At 42.2% G+C, this 18,701-nt stretch overlaps 1 protein-coding gene across 1 annotated transcript in view; it reads right to left on the bottom strand.

Moving 5' to 3' along the window:
- The window catches only part of ITGA8 (integrin subunit alpha 8), a 170,773-nt gene that overhangs the window by 14,292 nt on the left and 137,780 nt on the right, over positions 1 to 18,701 (bottom strand). The window contains exons 26-27 of the mRNA XM_021064834.1: positions 6,709 to 6,837; positions 3,664 to 3,777 (exon numbers count right to left, since the gene is read on the bottom strand). Coding sequence (XP_020920493.1) covers positions 3,664 to 3,777; positions 6,709 to 6,837 — 243 coding nt within the window. The remainder of the gene's footprint in view (positions 1 to 3,663; positions 3,778 to 6,708; positions 6,838 to 18,701) is intronic.

Raw genomic sequence — 18,701 nt, 5'->3', positions numbered from 1 at the left:
ACATTTATGGTTTAGAAAGCTCCCTACTGGTGTTTTCCACACTCACTGGGTCTTGTTTAACTGGGAAGTGGAGATGGCTCTTTCACTCCAAAGGTCAGTCTTCTGCTGGGACAATGTTACGCGTAGAAGTGAGACATGTTATCTAAAAGAGTCGTGTCTGGGCGTTCCTGTTGTGGCTCAGTGGGTTATGAACCTGATGAGTATCCATGAGGATGTAGGTTTTACTCTTGGCCTTGCTTAGTGGGTTAGGGATCTGGTGTTGCCATGAGCTGTGGTGTAGGTTGCTGATGTGGCTCAGATCTGATATTGCTGTGGCTGTGGTATAGACTAGCATCTACAGCTCCAATTTGACCCCTAGCCTGGGAACTTCTGTATGCCGTAGGTGCACGCCCCCTCTCCTCCCCACAACTTGACTGTCTTGTCATTATTTTAGCTGTGCTTCCTTGAAATGTTGTTCTCCTTCATTTCAGGGCATGTGGTACATGAAGTCATAGGAGGGATGGTTGTTTGTCATGTAGATTGTGCGCTTTTGGGAATTCACCCAGATTCATCTCCCCCAACTCTTAAATATGAAGTAACAGCCAAAGAGCAGAATGGCAGTGAGCAAATTGATGGTGAGCAAGTGGTACCCAAAGCAGTGCCTGACAGAGTCGGCACTTGGCACTTCATAAATGTTTGTTGAGTGAATGAATAAAATACCGGTTTAACAAAAAAGAAATCAATCAATTGTGCATCACCTTTCTCCTTATCTCAGTTGTTCAATGTGTGGGGGAGGTGATTTTGACCCCCAGGGGCTGTTGGCAGTGCCTGGAGACATTTTTGGTTGTCACTACTGGGGTGGGAGTTGCTATCGGCATCTGGTGGGCAGGGGCCAGGGATGCTGCTAAACATCCTGTAGGACAGCCCTGCAAGCATCTGAACCAAAATATTAACAGTACTGAGGTTGAAGAATCCTGCCTTAGTACAGTTCCCATTGTGGCTCACTGGGTTAAGGACATGACACAGTGTCCCACAGTGTCCGTGAGGATGCAGGTTCAATCCTTGGCCTCATGCGGTGGGTTAAGGATCCAGGGTTGCTGTAAATTGTGGTGTAGGTTGCAGATATGGCTCAGATCTGGTGTTGCTGAGGCTGTAGTACAGCCTGGCAGCTGCAGCTCCAATTCAACCCCTCGCCTGGAAACTTCCATATGCTGCAGTTACATTAGCAGATGCAAAAGGATTTTACCATTGGACCTTCTGTGGCACAATGAACCAAATTAACTTTTTAGTAATTAAGGACAAGCAAGAATGCATAGACTTGGTAGAAATTTTAATTTAGCTTTCTTTCTTCCCAAATCCTCGGCAAACAACATGGTCACAACAATGTAGTATCATATACATAGCATTTTCCAAAGGGAAAAATTCCTCTACCAAGCATAAGATATTTTAAACCTTTCAAATGCACACAATGAATGTAACCATCCATGGAAAGGTGCGATGCCAGACCAGACCAGCCAAAGCAGCGAGGAATCTACGCATCAACATACTTTACTGAGACGTGTCCTCACTGAAACCCAGGTGGTAGGACAAGAAGGACCTAGACAAGAAGAACTTCCTAGGACAGTATCTCTTCCCCTTGTAAATTGATGGCTATTTTATTTTTCCCCAGGCATTCGGGCTTGAGTTATATTCTTGTACTCACCATCCTTTCATTAGCTAATATTTACTGAGGAAATACTAGACAGTGGTAAGTTAAACAGATTGGTTCAAATCTAAGTTATTGATTGTCTGAAGGTCTTAGGGACTCGGGATATTTAAATTGTCTTCACCTAAAATATCACACACACACACACACACACACACACACACACACACACACACAGAGGAATATCATTCGGCCATAAAAAAAAAGAAATCTTGCCTTTTGCAACACTATGGGTAGACCTTGGGAACTTTATGCTAAATGACATAAGCTAGAGAAAGAAAAATAAGATATTATCCCACTTATATGTGGAATCTAAAAAAAGCCAAACTCATAGTGAGTAATTAATGATGGTTTCCAGGGGCCTGTGGGTGGGGGAAATGGAAAAATGTTGTGATAAGAATACAAATTGCAACTAGTAGATCAAAAAGTCCTGGAGATCCCATATACAACATAGTTTACAGTCAACCACAATGTAGAGTAAACTTCAAAGTTTATACAAACTACAGAGTTGTTAAGAGACTAGATCTTAAAAGTTCTCAACACACACAAAAGGAGTTATCTAAGGGGAGTATTAACTACTAACCTTACCTGTGGTAATCATGTAGTAACAGATTGTCATGTTGTTAATACCTTAAGCTTACATAGGTCATATATCAATAATAGCTCAATAAAGCTTGAAAAAAAATCATTTTCACATAACGGGAAAGATAACCTTGGTGCAATTCCTTCTCAGAAATTTCTTTAGTGGGGAGGGATTGGGATGGATGAGGCATTTGAGTTAGTAGATGCAAACTGTTACATTTAGAATAGATAAGAAATGAGGTCCTGGAGTTCCCATCATGGCACAGTGGTTAACGAATCCGACTAGGAACCATGAGGTTGAGGGTTCAATCCCTGGCCTTGCTCAGTGGGTTAAGGATCCAGCGTTGCCGTGAGCTGTGGTGCAGGTTGCAGACTCGGCTCGGATCCCGTGTTGCTGTGGCTCTGGCCTAGGCCGGTGGCTACAGCTCTGATTTGACCCCTAGCCTGGGAACCTCCATACGCCACGGGAGTGGCCCAAGAAATGGCCAAAAAGACAAAAAGACAAAAAAAAAAAAAAAAAAAGAAATGAGGTCCTGCTGTACAGCACAAGAAACTATATCCAATCTCCTGGGACAGAATATGATGGAACATAATGCATAAGAAAAAAATGTATATATATATGCATGACTGAATCACTTCACTGTAGAGCAAAAATTGGCATGACACAGCTATACTTTAATAAAATAAATACAAAATATTTTTTAAAAATAAAAATTTTTAAGACATTGACAAAGATTAAAAATCAAATATAAAATTTTAGTGGAAAAAATAGAAAATTAAAATGTTTAAAAATTTTAAAAATCAAAACATTTTAAAAGTCTTTTTAATAAAGCTTCGCTGGAATTCCTTTTTCTTCTTCTTCTTTTTTCTTTTTGCTTTTTAGGGTCGCACTTGTGGCATATGAAGGTTCCCAGGCTAGTGGTCAAATTGGAGTTGTAGCCGCTGGTCTACACCACAGCCATGCCAGATCTGAGCTGCGTCTGCGACCTACACCACAGCTCATGGCAATGCTGGCTCCTTAACCCACTGAGCAAGGCCAAGGATCTAACCTGCAACTTCATGGTTCCTAGTTGGGTTCATTTCTGCTGCGCCACAACAGAAACTACTCCCTGCTGCCCCACATTTTTTTGGGGTTTCTGATAAGAGTAAGTACTGCAGTGTCTTTTTTTAATTTTTAAACAATTTTCAACGATTTTTATTTTTTTCCATTATAGCTGGTTTACAGTGTTCTGTCAATTTTCTACTGTACAGCAAAATGACCCAGTCTCTCTCTCACACACACACGCACATGCACACATTCTTTTTCTCACATTATCCTCCACCATGCTCTGTCACAAGTGAATGAGATCCTGCTGTACAGCACTGGGAACTACAGTCACTTGCAGTGTCTTTCTTACCTGGAGGAATGTCTTGGCCCATAGCCGTGATCTGACTTTCAGGACAGCACTTTCTCCTCCTCCTAGTCGTCCCACCACACAGGAGATTTGTAAGCACTCGATATTTGTGCAGTTCTGCAAAAAACAACAGCAGTGGTGGCCAATCAATGTCTTTCCATTGAGGTGGAGAATCAACACCAAGTCAGTGTATTTATATTTCATTTCTTCAAAAGTCCCCATGTAATCCATAAACTTTAAATAGAGAACCAATGCCCTGAAATGATCAAGAAAAAACAGTTTGATAGGAAAGTTGCATCAAGATTGGTGGTTATGTAGAGTGAAAATGGAACAAAAAATACATCAAATTTAAGCTCTGTTCTAAGGACTTGAAAACAGTCTTCCTATGGCAGCAAATGAATTGCTCTATTTCATTTTCTCAAGAGTTGGGAAGATACTTCTTTTTTTTTTTTTAACTTTTATTGTTTTGGTTGCACCTGTGCCATGTGGAAGTTCCCAGGCCAGGGATCAAACCCGAGCCACAGCAGTGAACTGAGCCTCTGCAGGGACAATGCCAGATCCTTAACCTGCTGCACCACAAAAGATCTCTGGATAGCTATTTCTTTAGTAATTCACGACACCTGATCCTGGACTAAACAAATTCTGAAAAGGCTTGGGAGAAAGGTCCATGAGTTTGTGTTATCTCAGAGACCCAATGAGAGGAACCTATTGACAAGTATTTGTTCCACAAGATTCTTCCATCTAAGGTACTTCCTGGTCATAAAATAGAATCTTCTGCCAGTTCCATCCATTAAGCTGTTTTTAAACTGGTCTATAAGGTTGCCCAACTTATAAAGCATAACTTTTACTATATGAAATTCATGTTCCTGGAAAGTGTTCATTCTCTCTCAGAAACTGTATTTTCCAATTGGAACATAATACGTAAATAAACGGATGACACCTCAGAGTCCACTTTCTCCGTGTCCACGGACAGGATGACGCTTCTCAAATTTTGCTCCCTTGCTGATTGGAATTTACCTTGTGGGCTCTCTTTATGCCCTTTTCCATCTCAAGCTCTGATGCACAGTAAACATCAGTTTATTGGCTATGATGGGAAATGGCTGACCGAGGCATTTCGCTTTAGTGACACTGATAAACCACAGAGTCACCTGAGGAATGTACTACGATGAAAACCTTTTTCGAGATCCTAGGATTCTCTAAAAACAAAGTATTCAGTATTGCATATCTGATAAATTCCAATAAGGCCAGATTTCTATATGATGTTTCCAGATACAGGTGGGGGGCTGGGGCTGTTCTTGTTCAGCTAGTTGGACACTGGAGGGGCTTGAGCTTTTATTTACTTATTTTTGGTTCTTTTCTTTTTTGGCTGCTCCACAGCATATGAAAGTTCCTGACCGGGGATCAGATTTGAACCCCAGTTGTGACACACGCTGCAGTGGCAACACTGGATCCTTTAACCCACTGGCCGAGCCAGGGAATCGAACCTGCGCTGTGGCTCTGCAGAGACACCGCTGATCCTACTGCACCACAGCAGGAACCCCAGGGCTTGAGGTTTTGTGCCTTGAGCTGAGGCGAAAGAGAACTTAGAGAGATGTGTATGGTAACTCCAAAAGCAGCCAGGACCCAAGGTGACTAAGGCAAGGATGTTTTTAGGCAGAGGAGACAGCCAAGCTCAGGGTGAACATACTCCCACTTGCCCCATGCAAATTGGAAGTTAGGACCCATCCCTGGATGTTGGCAGTTTGCACTTCCAAATTCCTAATCAGAAATGGGATTCAGTAAATTGTTTTTAACTAAACAAAAACCGTGGGAGGTCTTCTTTAGCTTTTGATTTTAGAATAAACTTTGCATAATCACTTTCTAATCCAGAACTGTTTTGACGCCAGGACACATGGGGGAGGTGGATAATTTGCAATTTTGGAACCAATGAGGGCGAAAGGGAATAAAACCCAAATTAACAAAAATCAGACATGGAAATCAAGGATCACCTTGCTCCCATCTGTAAGTGGGAAGCTTCTACCATATTCAGAAGTTAAAAAATTGTCTTGTATTAAAATGAGAAAGAATAGGAAGGAAGAAAATGAGGCAAATATATCTGTTCAATCTGTCAGGCTGCCTTGAAAAATTCTGTTTTCTGATGCCCTTTTTCTACATTTGGTTGCTTTTTGCTCCACTCATCCCTGTATGTCCCAACTTGGGAAATGCTGGGAGATTATCTAGGTTTTGTTACCATTTGTTGCAGTGATCAAAGATTCCTGTGGTAGGAGTTCCCTTTGTGGCTCATCAGTTAATGAACCTGACTAGGATCCATGAGGATGCAGGTTTGATCCCTGGCCTTGCTCAGTGGGTTAAGACATTGCTGTGAGTTGTGTCAGTTGCAGATGCAGCTCGGATCCTGCATTGCTGTGGGGTAGGCTGGCAGCTGTAGCTCTGATTCAGCCCCTAGCTTGGGAATCTCCATGTGCTACGAGTGCGGCCCTAAAAAGCCAAAAAAAAAAAAAAAAAAAAAAAAATCCTGGGGTAGGGTCCTCATTACCTACTAGGCCTGCCTTATGTTTTTTTTTTTTTTTTTTTTCAAAGATATACATTAACACACACACACACACACACACACACACACACACACATAAACACACACACCATTTTAACCCTTTTTAGGTGGACAGCCAATGGCATTAACACTCACATTGGAATGAGTGGGAAAACTGATTGAAAATGCTGACTCATGGAGTTCCCACTCTGGTTCAACAGGATTAGAGGCCTCTCTGCAGTGGTGGGACACAGGTTCAAGGGCCAGTCCTGGACGGTGGGTTAAAGGATCCAGCACTGCTGAAACTGCAATGTAGGTTGCAGATGTGGCTCAGATCTGGAGTTGCTGTGGCTGTGGTATAGGCTGGCAGCTGCAGCTCCAATTCAACTCCTAGCCTGGAAACATCCATATGCTGCAGGTGCAGCAACAACGACAACAACCCCCCCCAAACACCTGCCTTTGGGAATTCTGTCCAGTCCTACTTTCCTTGCAGATCTCCGAGCACAGAGGTGACTCACCAGGATCTTTGCGGGGCTCTGTCTGTGGGGCTCCAGCACCGGCACGTCTCTCCTCCTGACCCGATGAGGAATGGTGGAGTTTCGCAAAAAGGCGCTCAGTTCAGGGGTGTCCTCCAGGGGGGCAGCGGGCTGAAAACAGGGAACCGGAGACATCACCCCAGGTACATTAACACTAGTTACCTTTTCATTAGCCTTGAACGCTAGGTGAAGTTTTTTTCTTGACTATGATTCACTGGCAAATCCAGACAAGTTCTCATTGACCAGCAGCATCTCCAACAGCAAGGATGGACCATACAGGCAAGAAACAAGCCTTCCGGTTCTCCAGTGACAGGGGATCCTGAACACAGGGTACGCACTCCTGGAACATTTATCATGTCAGGATAAGATTTTAAGCAGGCGTGATTTCCCCGTAAAGGCAGAGAATGTGGAAGTGACTTTCTAATTGTGAGGCATCGTTTTTCCAGTTTCATCCCTCTCATTGTGTATCAGGGAACCGAGGAATATTCTATGTAGGGAAGTGGATCCTGAGGTGGCAGAAAAGCAAGGTGCTGATGGTGGGGAAATAGCCGGATGTGGACTTAGGCATGTTGGAGCCTCAGGTGTCTGAGGCCATAAGAAGTGCTCCCTCAGTGAGTTCCTATTGTTAAGAACCTGACTGGTTTCCATGAGGATGTAGGTTCGATCCCTGGCCTTGCTCAGTAGGTGAAGGTCACAGAGTGGCTCAGGTTCATTGTTGCTGTGACTATGGTGTGGGCTGCCAGCTGCAGCTCCAATTCTACCTCTAGCCTGGGAGCCCCCATATGCCATGGGTGCAGCCCTAAAAAGACCAAAAAAAAAAAAAAAGTGCTCCCCCAGGAGAGAACCATGTTGTAATGAAAGTGACTCTTTTGCAGCATGCCATGTGAATACTGTGCCAAAATGGAGCTTGTTTTGGAGCTCTGAGTTTGTTTTGCAAATATTCTAGAACTTACGATGTTATCCCAGGCTCTGGACTGGGCATATCTGATCACTAAATAAATATTTTGAGAGTTCCAATAAATTGTACATCTTATCCCATTCAAATTCTTTAACTTAGACCACCTGAATATAAAACCCTAGTGTTTTGCTCTCCACCAGTCCCACCAGCACATCTTCTTTTACACAACCTTTCCATAATCACAGGAGCAGTCCTAGTTTGCCTATCTACTCGGAATGAAAAAAGACAGTCCCACATGGTCGATGAAATGCTAGTCCTTGGCACGTCCTAAAAACCTAGAAAACTCTATGGGTTAAACAGAAGGAAAGAGTCCGGGCTTCCTCGTATGACATGCACAGCCCTCTGTGCTGCCTGTTGCCAGAAGCCCCAGCCTCCTTTTTCACCCAGAACCCCTGGCATCCTGCACTCCAGGGAGCAGGACCATGCCCTGCTCCTGCCATGCACCAGACTGATTCTCTGAGGTCTGTGCAAGGCTCCAGGTGATGGCTCTGTTCCCCATCGGCAGCTCTCCAGCCGTACAGCCATTGCCTGCTGGTTGGTCTGAGTTGCTCCAGGAGAAAAGGGCAAAGGAGAAGCATAGGGTCGTGTATAACACCCCAGTGAACATCCAAAAAGCCAGAGTGGAAGAAGACCCAGTGGGGAAAAGTCAGCATCGGAAAATCAGATGGAGGAGACAACCCAGAGAAGCCGAAGGAGAAGAGAGTTGCAGAAATAAGTGACAAGTAGGTGACAGATTGTTTGCTACTCTTCCCGTTGAGAGGTGGGGTCGAATCCCCACTCCCAACCCTTTCAGCCTGGGCTTGCTTGACCAAAAGACCATTTAATCAGATTTTTTTAAATGGATGTTTACTTACAGTATACATTTGTAGGAGAAAAGAACCATAAAAAATAAGTGACTAAGAACATGAAATCCTGTGGGGAAATAAAGGTTGAGTAAAATAATTCATTGAGTTCGTCAGTTAAATTACGGATGTATGTATGATCCAGCAACTCCACTTCTGGATAGTTACCCAAAGAAAACAAAAGCACACATTGGAAAAGCCGCCCGCATGCCCAAGAAGCATTATTTACAACAGCCAAACCTGTGAGCAAGCAAAGTGTCCACCAGAGGATGAATAGACAAAGAAATTGTGTTATGTACAGTGATGTCCAATGCAATGCTATTCAGCCATAAAAAAAAGAAGGAAATCTTGCCACTTGTGACAACATGGGTGGACCTTGAGGGCATTATGCTTAGTGAAATAAGAGAAAAACCTTATGATTTTTCACATGGAATCTCAAAAGGTTGCAAAAGGCAGGGGTAGGTGGCAGGCGAGATGGGTGGAGGAGATTGAAAGGTGCAAGTTTCAGTTTTAAAAGTCCCAGGGGAGTTCTTGCTGTGGGGCAGTGGGTTAGGAATTTGACTGCAGAGGTTTGGGTTCAATCCCAGGGAAGGTACAGTGGGTTAAAGGATATGGCGTAGGTCCAGCTGTGGCTCAGATTCAGTCCCTGGCCTGGGAACTTCCATACGCCGTGAGTATGGTCATTAAAAAAAAAAAAAAAAAGTCCTGGGGATATAATGTACAGCATGGTGTCTATATTTAACAGTCCCATATTGTGTATTTGAAAGTTGCTAAGAGAGTAGCTCTTCAAAGTTCTCATCTCAAGAAGAAAAAAATTTGTAACTCTGTAAGGTGCTGGGTGTTAACAAGACATTGTGATCAGTTTGCAATATATTCAAATATTGAATGATTATGTTGTGTACCTGAATCCAGTAAAATGTTACATGTCAATTATATCTCAATTAAGAAAGAAAAACGTTATGGATGCTCTTTTCTGAGCAGGGGGTAGGTGGAAACCAGACCACAGCAGCCAAAGAATGAATATGTTTAGAGAAATGGATAATTATTTGAAAAATATGAAATTATATCTCAGTCTTATTCTCAGCTTAACACATTTTTAAATGGCTAAACAAGAAGCTGAAGCTTCATTTGCCAAATAAGAAAGCATCAAAACAAAATGAGCGCACATATTCTTAGCAGCTATTAATAATGGAGACAAAAGATAATAACAAAAACTTTATGGGCACATAGAGGATACAGGTTAAATAAATTATGACATTTATATAACAGGCTCCTGGACAGTTTTTTAAAATGATGATGTGGAGCTAAATAGTGATTCAGAAAGATACAAGATATTAGTAAGAGGGAAAGGTAGGTTAAACGTGAATTAATAAGATTTTTTAAATGAATGTTTACTTACATTATACATCAGGAATAGGACCATTTAGAATAGCCATCTAGTTGTTAACAGTGGTGGAGTTTTGATGATATTAAGGAAGCTTTGCTAATTCCTTTTTAGGTATGATAATGGTATGATGGATTTCTAAAGAGTGTCCTTAATGAAATTTTTATGGGTGAAGTGAAAAAATTAATTACTGCATAAGTACATAGAAACTGTAATAGTAAATGGGTGATGATATTACTAGAAATTAAATATCTTCTTTATGTTTGTACATCTTGCCTGATATATTCTTATGATGGACAAATAGTATTTTTATATGAAAAACAAAAGATTATGAAAAAAAGAGATAAGGAAGTAGATACAGCACATACAGCCTGGCTAAAAATGAAAGGAAAAGAAACCATTCTTGGAAGAGGGCACAGAGGCATGTTATTTGCTTATTGCCTATTGAAGGAGGGGGAAATTTAAGTAAGATCCAAGGAAGGAACTAGTAAGTAGGAAGAGGCTGAAGATACAGGACACAGGGAGATAACTTGATGCAGCAAAGTGAAGTCTGGATCCAGGAGAAGCATTTTGCCCTGAAAGTGTTGGAGAGGAGCTGAGGATGAGGGAGAGAGAACTGGAAGGTGTAGGGGGTCAGGTGCCGGTGGAGAGGGACTTGGGATGGGAAATGGATCAGTGAAGACTGTCTTGCTTGAAGGTCACCTGCTGCTCTGAACTTACCTCTGAAATATGCAGTTCAGCCTCCAAGACTCTAAATCAAGTCTCTTATGTTTATATTTTCCTCCCTTCCTCCTCTCCACCTTGTCTTCCTTGATGTGAAAACTTCCTCTGAGTCAGTTAACTCACCCCACTCTCAAGACTGTCAGACTGCCATTGGCCAGGCTCTCTGTCCTCATTGTAGTGATGCTCGAGAGACTGGATAGGAGGTTCAGGGCGCATTGTGAAGGTTTGGGGAAGTCGATGAGGACCAAGGGAGGAAGAGACCATTGGCTGGCAGAGGGGACCCTGCAGACACTGCTGCTCAGTGAGCAGTCCCACCATCCACCATAAGATGCCCTCATGATAAGGGGTAGGGAAGCCAAAATCTGGGATGGCGAGGGATCATCAGGTCAGGGACTTTCAAAGGATAGAGGGAAAGAAGAGAGCCTGTGAAAGAATATTTTGAGCAACTCCTCATGGACTCCAGGCTTGGGAGAACAGAGAGCCTGGCCAATGGCAGTCTGGCAGTCTTGAGAGTGGGGTGGATTAACTGACTCAGAGGAAGTTTTCATATCAAGGAAGACAAGGTGGAGAGGAGGAAGGGAGGAAAATATAAACATAGGAGACTTGATTTAGAGTCTTGGAGGCTGAACTGCATATTTCAGAGGTAAGTTCGCTGAAGGTGATGTTCAGAGCAGCAGGATGATGAGGTGCTTGGAGCAAGGTGACAGTTAGCCTCATGGACTGTGCAGTGTCCCCAGATAAGGGCAGGTGAGCCATCAAGGATACTCAATGAGGGGGAATCTGAAGCCTTAAGAGCCTAAGATTAAAACTTGAGCTTAGGAAATTTAGAATTGTGGAGATCTTCAAGATTCTCTTACATTTTCCATCATATACTCTGTGTGTGTGTCTGCGTGTATAGCTTTTGCTTTGGAGATTTGTCATGTGCCATGTCTTCTTTCTGTAGATGACTAGGAGGTGGGTCAACCAAGCTATAGAGCAAAGGGGCTGAAAAGAACTACAGAATATTTATTTCCAAGGTAAAATAATAATAGCTGTAGCAAAATAATGGAAGAGAGAAGAAAACTCTTCAACCTGCTCTGTGGTTCTATCAGATGCAATGTGCGTCCAGATAAAGTTATAACACATCCTACTTCGGTGGCCCCTGGTGCACTGTCACTCACAAATATCCCTAAGTGGCCTCTCCATAAAACATAAGACTTGCTCTGAGCTAGAGGATGAAAGTACCACACAGCAGGGTTTGGTGGATAAAGTGTGTTTCTTTCTTCAAGTGACACTGTTTTGCAAACAGAGGAATGCCACTCAAACACCGTCATCAGAAAGTCCTCAAGTGGCTTGCACACCAGCGTTCTCAGATGGCATTCCAGAAATGATTTCAAAAGACAAAACATGACAAAAACAAAAATACAACCCTCCCGCCCCAAACAAGGCGGAAGTTATCCAAGAAATGTAAACAACAGTTAAAGGCTATTTTCCAGATGAACTTTTGGAGCCTGTTTCACAATGGATCATGAACCCACAGGTGCTGGTTTTCCTTAATCTGAAAGCCTTAGAGGTGAGGCAGGCTGGTCTCTTAGCTCCCGTGTTAGGCAGACTTGCAGTTCAGGGTATAATTTGCTAAGTGCTATGGGAAGCTAGTGGTAAATATTAACATGGCTGCTATAGAACAAATATGAAAATTGCTTCTCTCTGCTGTAAGGAAACAATTGTGAGTAAATATGGCTCTTTCCCCAGCTGCTACTCAGATTCTGACCCCAACAGGAGTTTTCTATTTTCTTAAATCTTCACCGCACTCTTCACTCTGCTATAGGTTTAAATTGATGGATTAAAGGGATACTTGTGAGGCTGGAATGTGAAATACAGTTGGAAATGCAGCTTTGGGAGAAAGGAGGTGGCTGACATTAGATTAAGGGTTCTGTGAATCCAAACACATGCCTGTTGTCTTTTCAAACTTTGTCATTTGCTCTTGGATTTCAGGTTTTCCTAGTACACAAGGGACGCTGGACTTGTCTCATGTGACTTCTTGTCTGTAATTAAATCGTAGCAGAGACAAATCCAGGAAGGTCAGCCTACCAAGTCATTTTTTTTTTTAAGGCATAAATGTTAAGGATTTGTTGGGAGAGAAAAAAAATCATCAATTGCTCATTAATCTCCCGAGAAGTTCATGCAAAACATAACTAAAACAATCGATTCACTCCGCTGGTGATTTCGAAGTGTTTCTTCATGGTTGGACATGTGTGTTTATGGTTTGAAATCTACATGAGGACGTGTGTTTACATTTAGAAATGGACACGAGAACTTGAAGACCATCTTAAAGAGAAGATAAGGCAAAGAGACCTTGACCCGGGAAAGTGTATTGTCTCTGGTGGCTGAAAATTAGTCATAAGTAACGGAAGTGTTATAAGGAACAGGTGAATGAAATCCTTCTATCAGAGGGAGCATGAGAGGGAGAGAGAGACAGCTTCAGTTCCAGTTGGGAACCGCTGATCTAGGAATTCGCAAGTGCCCTGCATTCTTAATTAACAAGAAGCGGTACACACATGGAGGCCGTTAAGAAGGAAAAAAACTCTCTTAAGGATAAGACAAAACCTTGCAAATTTGCCAAGCCACTGTCTGCAGCCCGCTGAGGTTAAAAAAAAAAAAAAAATCGCAGGTTGTTCTAATCCCTGATGAATGGTTTCTGTGTTTCCGCTCCCCATGTCTGCACTGTCTGGTTGTAATCTGACTTCTTGAGCCGATGGTCTGGTTCAAGAGAATGGGTCTCAGTTGTGACCTCCTGCTTTCCATGGTTCTAGAGATGGTTCTTCATACCTTGGCTTCCTCTCTTGCTAATGGTCCTCCTCTGTCCCTGTCAGATCGTTTTTTTTGGTTCATTTATTTTTTTTAACCTCAGGGCTCTCCTTTCCTGAACCCAGCCCTAGAACATTGTGTTGTAATCTCAGCGCAGGATGACTTGAGTTCCTTGTCTGTCTTCCTCTTTTGGGTCCAGTCCTACAACCCACAGACCTTTCTCCCAGCATCTCACACTTGGCTGTTCCTGACGAACCCTTGCCCATTTAAAAAAAGAAGGAAGGAAGGAAGGAAGAAAAGAAAGAAAGAAAGAAAGAAACTCTTTTACTCGTTATGCCACTTTGGTTCCTTAATTGTTTACTTTTTCCAACTTCATCTTATCTGGAGATCGAAGCTTGTTGGAAAGATGCACCCAAACCCCAGGATAGAGTCCACCAAAATAAGAAAATTGGCAGTTTGAAATCATTATTTTACTGCCTTGAGAGTAGTTGAGAAATTACTTTACTCAACTCTAAAATATTCTTCCAAGCAGGATCTGGAATGAATTAGATGTAATGGATGTGGTCTGAAAGCTGCAGACAGTTGAATGTTTCAAAATGTTTTAGATGGTAGAATGTGGGGAAATGGCCCCATTCAGATCCTCTGTCCTGGCCCTGGACCGTGAAGTGGGGAGGCAGAGCCTTCAGGGCCACCTGCTTCCACCTCTGGTTTATAGAAGGCAGAGAAATGCAGGGAAACCATCAGGGGAGGAACAGAAAACCAAGGGCAGCAACTTTTCACTGGGTGGCATAAGTGAAAGCAGGAGGGACAGTGGCACTCCCCAGTGCCACATGTCATGCTTGCTTGAGCTGGGTACCACGAGGAGCTGTGCACCTCACCCAGCTTTTCCTGAAGCCCGTCATCTCCCCAGACATCTCTCTACCTCCTCCCCTGGATGTTTGACCAGTGCCTCAGAGCAGGCTAAGTGAAACCCCACGAAGCCTAATAGAAAGCAAATACTTCCAAGTAAGGACCCCACTGACTTCCTTTTTTTTTTTTTTTTTTTTTTTTTTTTGTCTTTTTAGGGCTGCATCTGGGGCATATGGAAGTTTCCATGCTAGGGGCTGAATTGGAGCTACAGCTGCTGGCCTACCCCAGAGCCACAGCAAAGCAGGGTCTGAGCCCCATCTGTGACCTACACCACAGCTCATGGCAATGCTGGATCTTGAATTCACTGAGCGAGGCCAGGGATTGAACCTGCATCCTCATGGATACTAGTTGGGCTAGTTACCACTGAGTTGGAATGAGAACTACCAGACCTCATTGACTTCTGAATGTGTTCTCCACGTCCCCCGAGCCTAATCTACTTGCAGATGCTCTGTATTTGGGCAACAAATGAGATGGATGGTGTGCGGGGGCCGGGGACAGGGATGGGGGAGCTCTGTGACCCTCTGTGTCCTAAAACAGCCATAGATTGTAGAAGGAACATGCTAGTAGCTTCTGAATGCAGCCAGTGTCTGCTCTTCAAACCTCATGGGCGTGAGGGTGCTGGGTGGGATAAATAAACAATACTACTTCCTGTTAGAACAGAATTCCGTCAAGCTTATTCGGACTTGGAGGCTTTTGTGAGGAGCTTCGAACTTGGAACGCGTATTCAATTTATGGGTGGATTGTATTTCAGAAGATTTCTGGCTAGATGTTTGGCACTCAGGATACATTTTTCTTTAGAAATGATGATTTAAATGGTGGTTCCATTCTCAGGCCAGCCCACAAGAAAACCTACTTTATCCCCAATATAGCTTTGATGCATAAGATGAAGTATTTGCAATAAAAAAGCTGACACAGGGAACTATGTCTAGTCTCTTGGGATAGAACAAGATGGAAACTAGTATGAGAAAAAGAATGTATATATATGCAGGACTGGGTCATTTTCTGCACAGCTGAAATTGATACAACACTGTAAATCAACTATAATAAAAAAGTGAAAAAAAGAATAAAGCCGGGATAGTTGCTACATGCATAATTTTTAAAAATAGAAAAAATTATTTTGTTAAGTACATTATTTTGAATGCTGATTTTTAACAATTTCATTGCAGTATAGTTGATTTAGAGTGTTCTGTTAATTCCTGCTATACAGCAAAGTGATGCAGTTATACACCTATACATTCTTTTTCATATTCTTTTCCAGTATGGTTAATCACAGGATATTGAATACAGGTCCCTCTGCTATATGGTAGGACCTCATCGCTTATCCATCGTATATATAATAGTTTGCCTCGGCTAATCGTAAACTCCCAGTCCTTCCCTCCGCCACCCCCTCCCCCTTGGCAACCACAAGTCTATTCTCTATGTTTGTGAGTCTGTTCTTGTTTCATCAATATGTTTGTTGATTCGTGTCATATTTTAGTAAACGCTCATAGATTTCATTAGAGGGAAGTCTTATGGGGAGGTGGCAATGGCTATCTGGGGACTTTCAGAGGTTTTAGAGTTGGTGGCACTGGTTCCTTAAAGCAGGTGGCCTAGAAAATGTTTCTAAGGAAATCTGATGGTTTCGAATTCACAAGCCAAGTTCCTCAGAACCTGTGAGAGTTGGAGTCAGTGAAGGAGAAAGCTATTTTCAGTGGTGAGTGGGCAAAAATGAGAATATATGCAGGAGGGAGAAGTTGATTAAAAAATTGGATGTGAACACAAGAGAAAGAGATTTTGCTGAAAGGAATTCAACTGAATGGTTGAAGCGGAAAACAGGGTGGGGAGCTTCGGAACTCCTGCAGAGGAAACTTCAGAAAGCTGAGCTGGTGTTTCCTCCTCTGACAGGTTCACGGTGGAGACATTGTGGTCTCCTGGTCCCAATGAGCTGGAGCATCTTCAGAAAAGCCTTATAGAAAATGAACTGCTCACAGACGCAGAGGTTTCAAGAAGCAGTTACTACCTATCAACTGTAGAATCAGAGTAAGGGATTTTATCTTAGCGCTCCACCCCCCAAAATGGTCAGATGTAATACTGTGATTTAATTTTTCTCTAAGAATATATTTCTGCCTCCCTTTTCTTTATGCCAGAGTTACCCTCTCTCTGCTTCTCAGTTAAAGAACCAAGTTAAAAAAATAGAGAGTTAAAAATAAAACTATACTCCAATTAGAAAAAACCCTGGGAGTTAGCTTTGATGCAAGAATCTGCAATTGATATTAGATTTAAAAATGTACCCAGTCTGTTCTTTTGACAACAACAAAATAAAATGATTTCTTCTTTGCTAATTTCCAATTCATATTTAAGACATAGAATAGACTGTTGAACTTTGCATTAGAAAGAAAGAAAAAAATTGCCAAGTAAATAGTGACTTCACTGATAAATTACTTAATATCTTCCGAGGAAAATAATTTTCAAGTACTCTCAATTGTTTATAGCTACTGATATAAAATATATATATTGATTGTTAATCAGAGCCCATTTAGACACTTTGGATCATACTTAAAAGAATTATGTTAAATATAGGTACAAGTACTTCAAGACTCTGAAGTAATCACATTTCAAGTTTTCCATGAATTCAGAATTTCAAGCATTCGCGAATGGTTATAATTATTTTAGCATGCTCTGACTTCCTATGGTAATCAAAGCTTATATTCAGGTTCTACACATTGAGGTTTATAAAATGAGCATAACTAAATTGCATTTAAAAAATTACGAGACTTAGAAAGATTTTTTAATCCACTTCTGTAGGAATAACTGAATAGTGAGGAATGTGGCTGGCTGGTACACACCCCCACCCCGTTTGCACAATCTGTCGGTGTTTAAGGCTAGTGACCCTTTCGTGCTCTTCCAGCCAGGGAAAATGACTGTTAAATCGTGACAAAGAAAAATATAAGTCACAGATAACATAGTGCACATTAACCAAGTGACATACTATATACAAATATATATCAATAGCGTCAGATGCAAACTAAGCATTACCTTCAAAGAGAGAAACTTTCTGCATAATCCTGTGCTTTAGGAATCTCAGGACTGACAGAGATCTAAGCTAACTGCAGAACAGGAGATCTGAACATTTTAAATACTTAGATGTTACATATTAACATTTGAAGATACTATTTTATAATAAGCTACTGTCCTTGACAACATGAAAATTATCTCACTGAAGAGCAAAGAGAGAGGAAATGGGGTGGGGGAAGGAAAGCCAGGGAGGAAGTATTTTAAATAATTTGGTGGAACACAAATGGCCTTATTTATTATTTCCCCACAAAGATGGAGACTTGTCGCCCCATAAATCTGTGAATACTGGACCCCTTTTTAATCCTCCTCTCTTTGAATAGAAGGCATATCGGGTTGAAGAAGAAACCCTTTCATACTGTCAGTGCCCCAGTGGCACTGGCTGAGAATAGGGATCGCCCTGCATCCCAGATGGTTGAGTTAGTGTTTCCTGATGCCTGCTCTCTGCACCATTTATAATTGAAACACAGTGTCTCTTCTGGTTCTGGAGAGAGTGTACTCTTAAAGGAAGTTCACTTCTGAGGACAACATCTCATTAACAGGGATGATTTTTTTTTTCCATTCAAATGTGACATTTTCAAGGGCTTCCACTCATGAATTTCTTCCCTTCCCAGAAGGAATCCAAAGCTGGACACTTGAGCTCCTGGTTAGTACCAGTGTGACTCTCAAACCAGCAGCATAGTGATCAAGTGGGGATCCCCAGAGAAGTAGAATCTCAGACCCCACCCCAGACTCCGCATCACAGCAGACCTCCAGGCGATTTAAATAGAATTTGAGAAGCTCTGCTCTAGGGTTCTCTATAAACTGGGGTCCTAAAAATTCCAGGCTGAGGGTTCTCAGGGCATTGAGATGGCCTTTGGCAAGTTACTGCATTTTACCACTTGCTATTGGCTACATCTGGAAAAGCCTGTTTTGGCAAAGATCCTTATGTCTTTTGGCTGTATACCAACAAGGACTTTATAAATGGCAGTTTGTACAGATTCTCCAAAACATGGCATGAGGTCTACTATTAACGACTGTTGCTCTGGTTGTGCTGTTAGTCAAACAGTATACAAAGGTAATACTGAACGAGGCCAAACGAATGACAGGCTCCCATAAGCAATACAACTACAGGAAATCTGGGAGTTGCCATTGTGGCTCAGTAGGTTAAGAACTCAACTATTATCCATAAGGATGTAGTTTTGATCCTTGCCTCCCTCAGTGGGTTAAGGATCTGCATTGCTGTGAGCTGTGGCATAGGTCACAGATACGGCTAGATCTGGCCTTGCTGTGGCTGTTGAGTAGGCCTCAGCTGCAGCTCCAATTTGACCCCTATCCTGGG

This window comes from Sus scrofa, chromosome 10 (assembly GCF_000003025.6).
Source record: "Sus scrofa isolate TJ Tabasco breed Duroc chromosome 10, Sscrofa11.1, whole genome shotgun sequence".
In the NCBI taxonomy this organism is placed as follows: Eukaryota; Metazoa; Chordata; class Mammalia; order Artiodactyla; family Suidae; genus Sus; species Sus scrofa.
The sequence above is the reverse complement of the archived record's forward strand: the minus strand, read 5'-3'. Positions and strand labels throughout refer to the sequence as shown.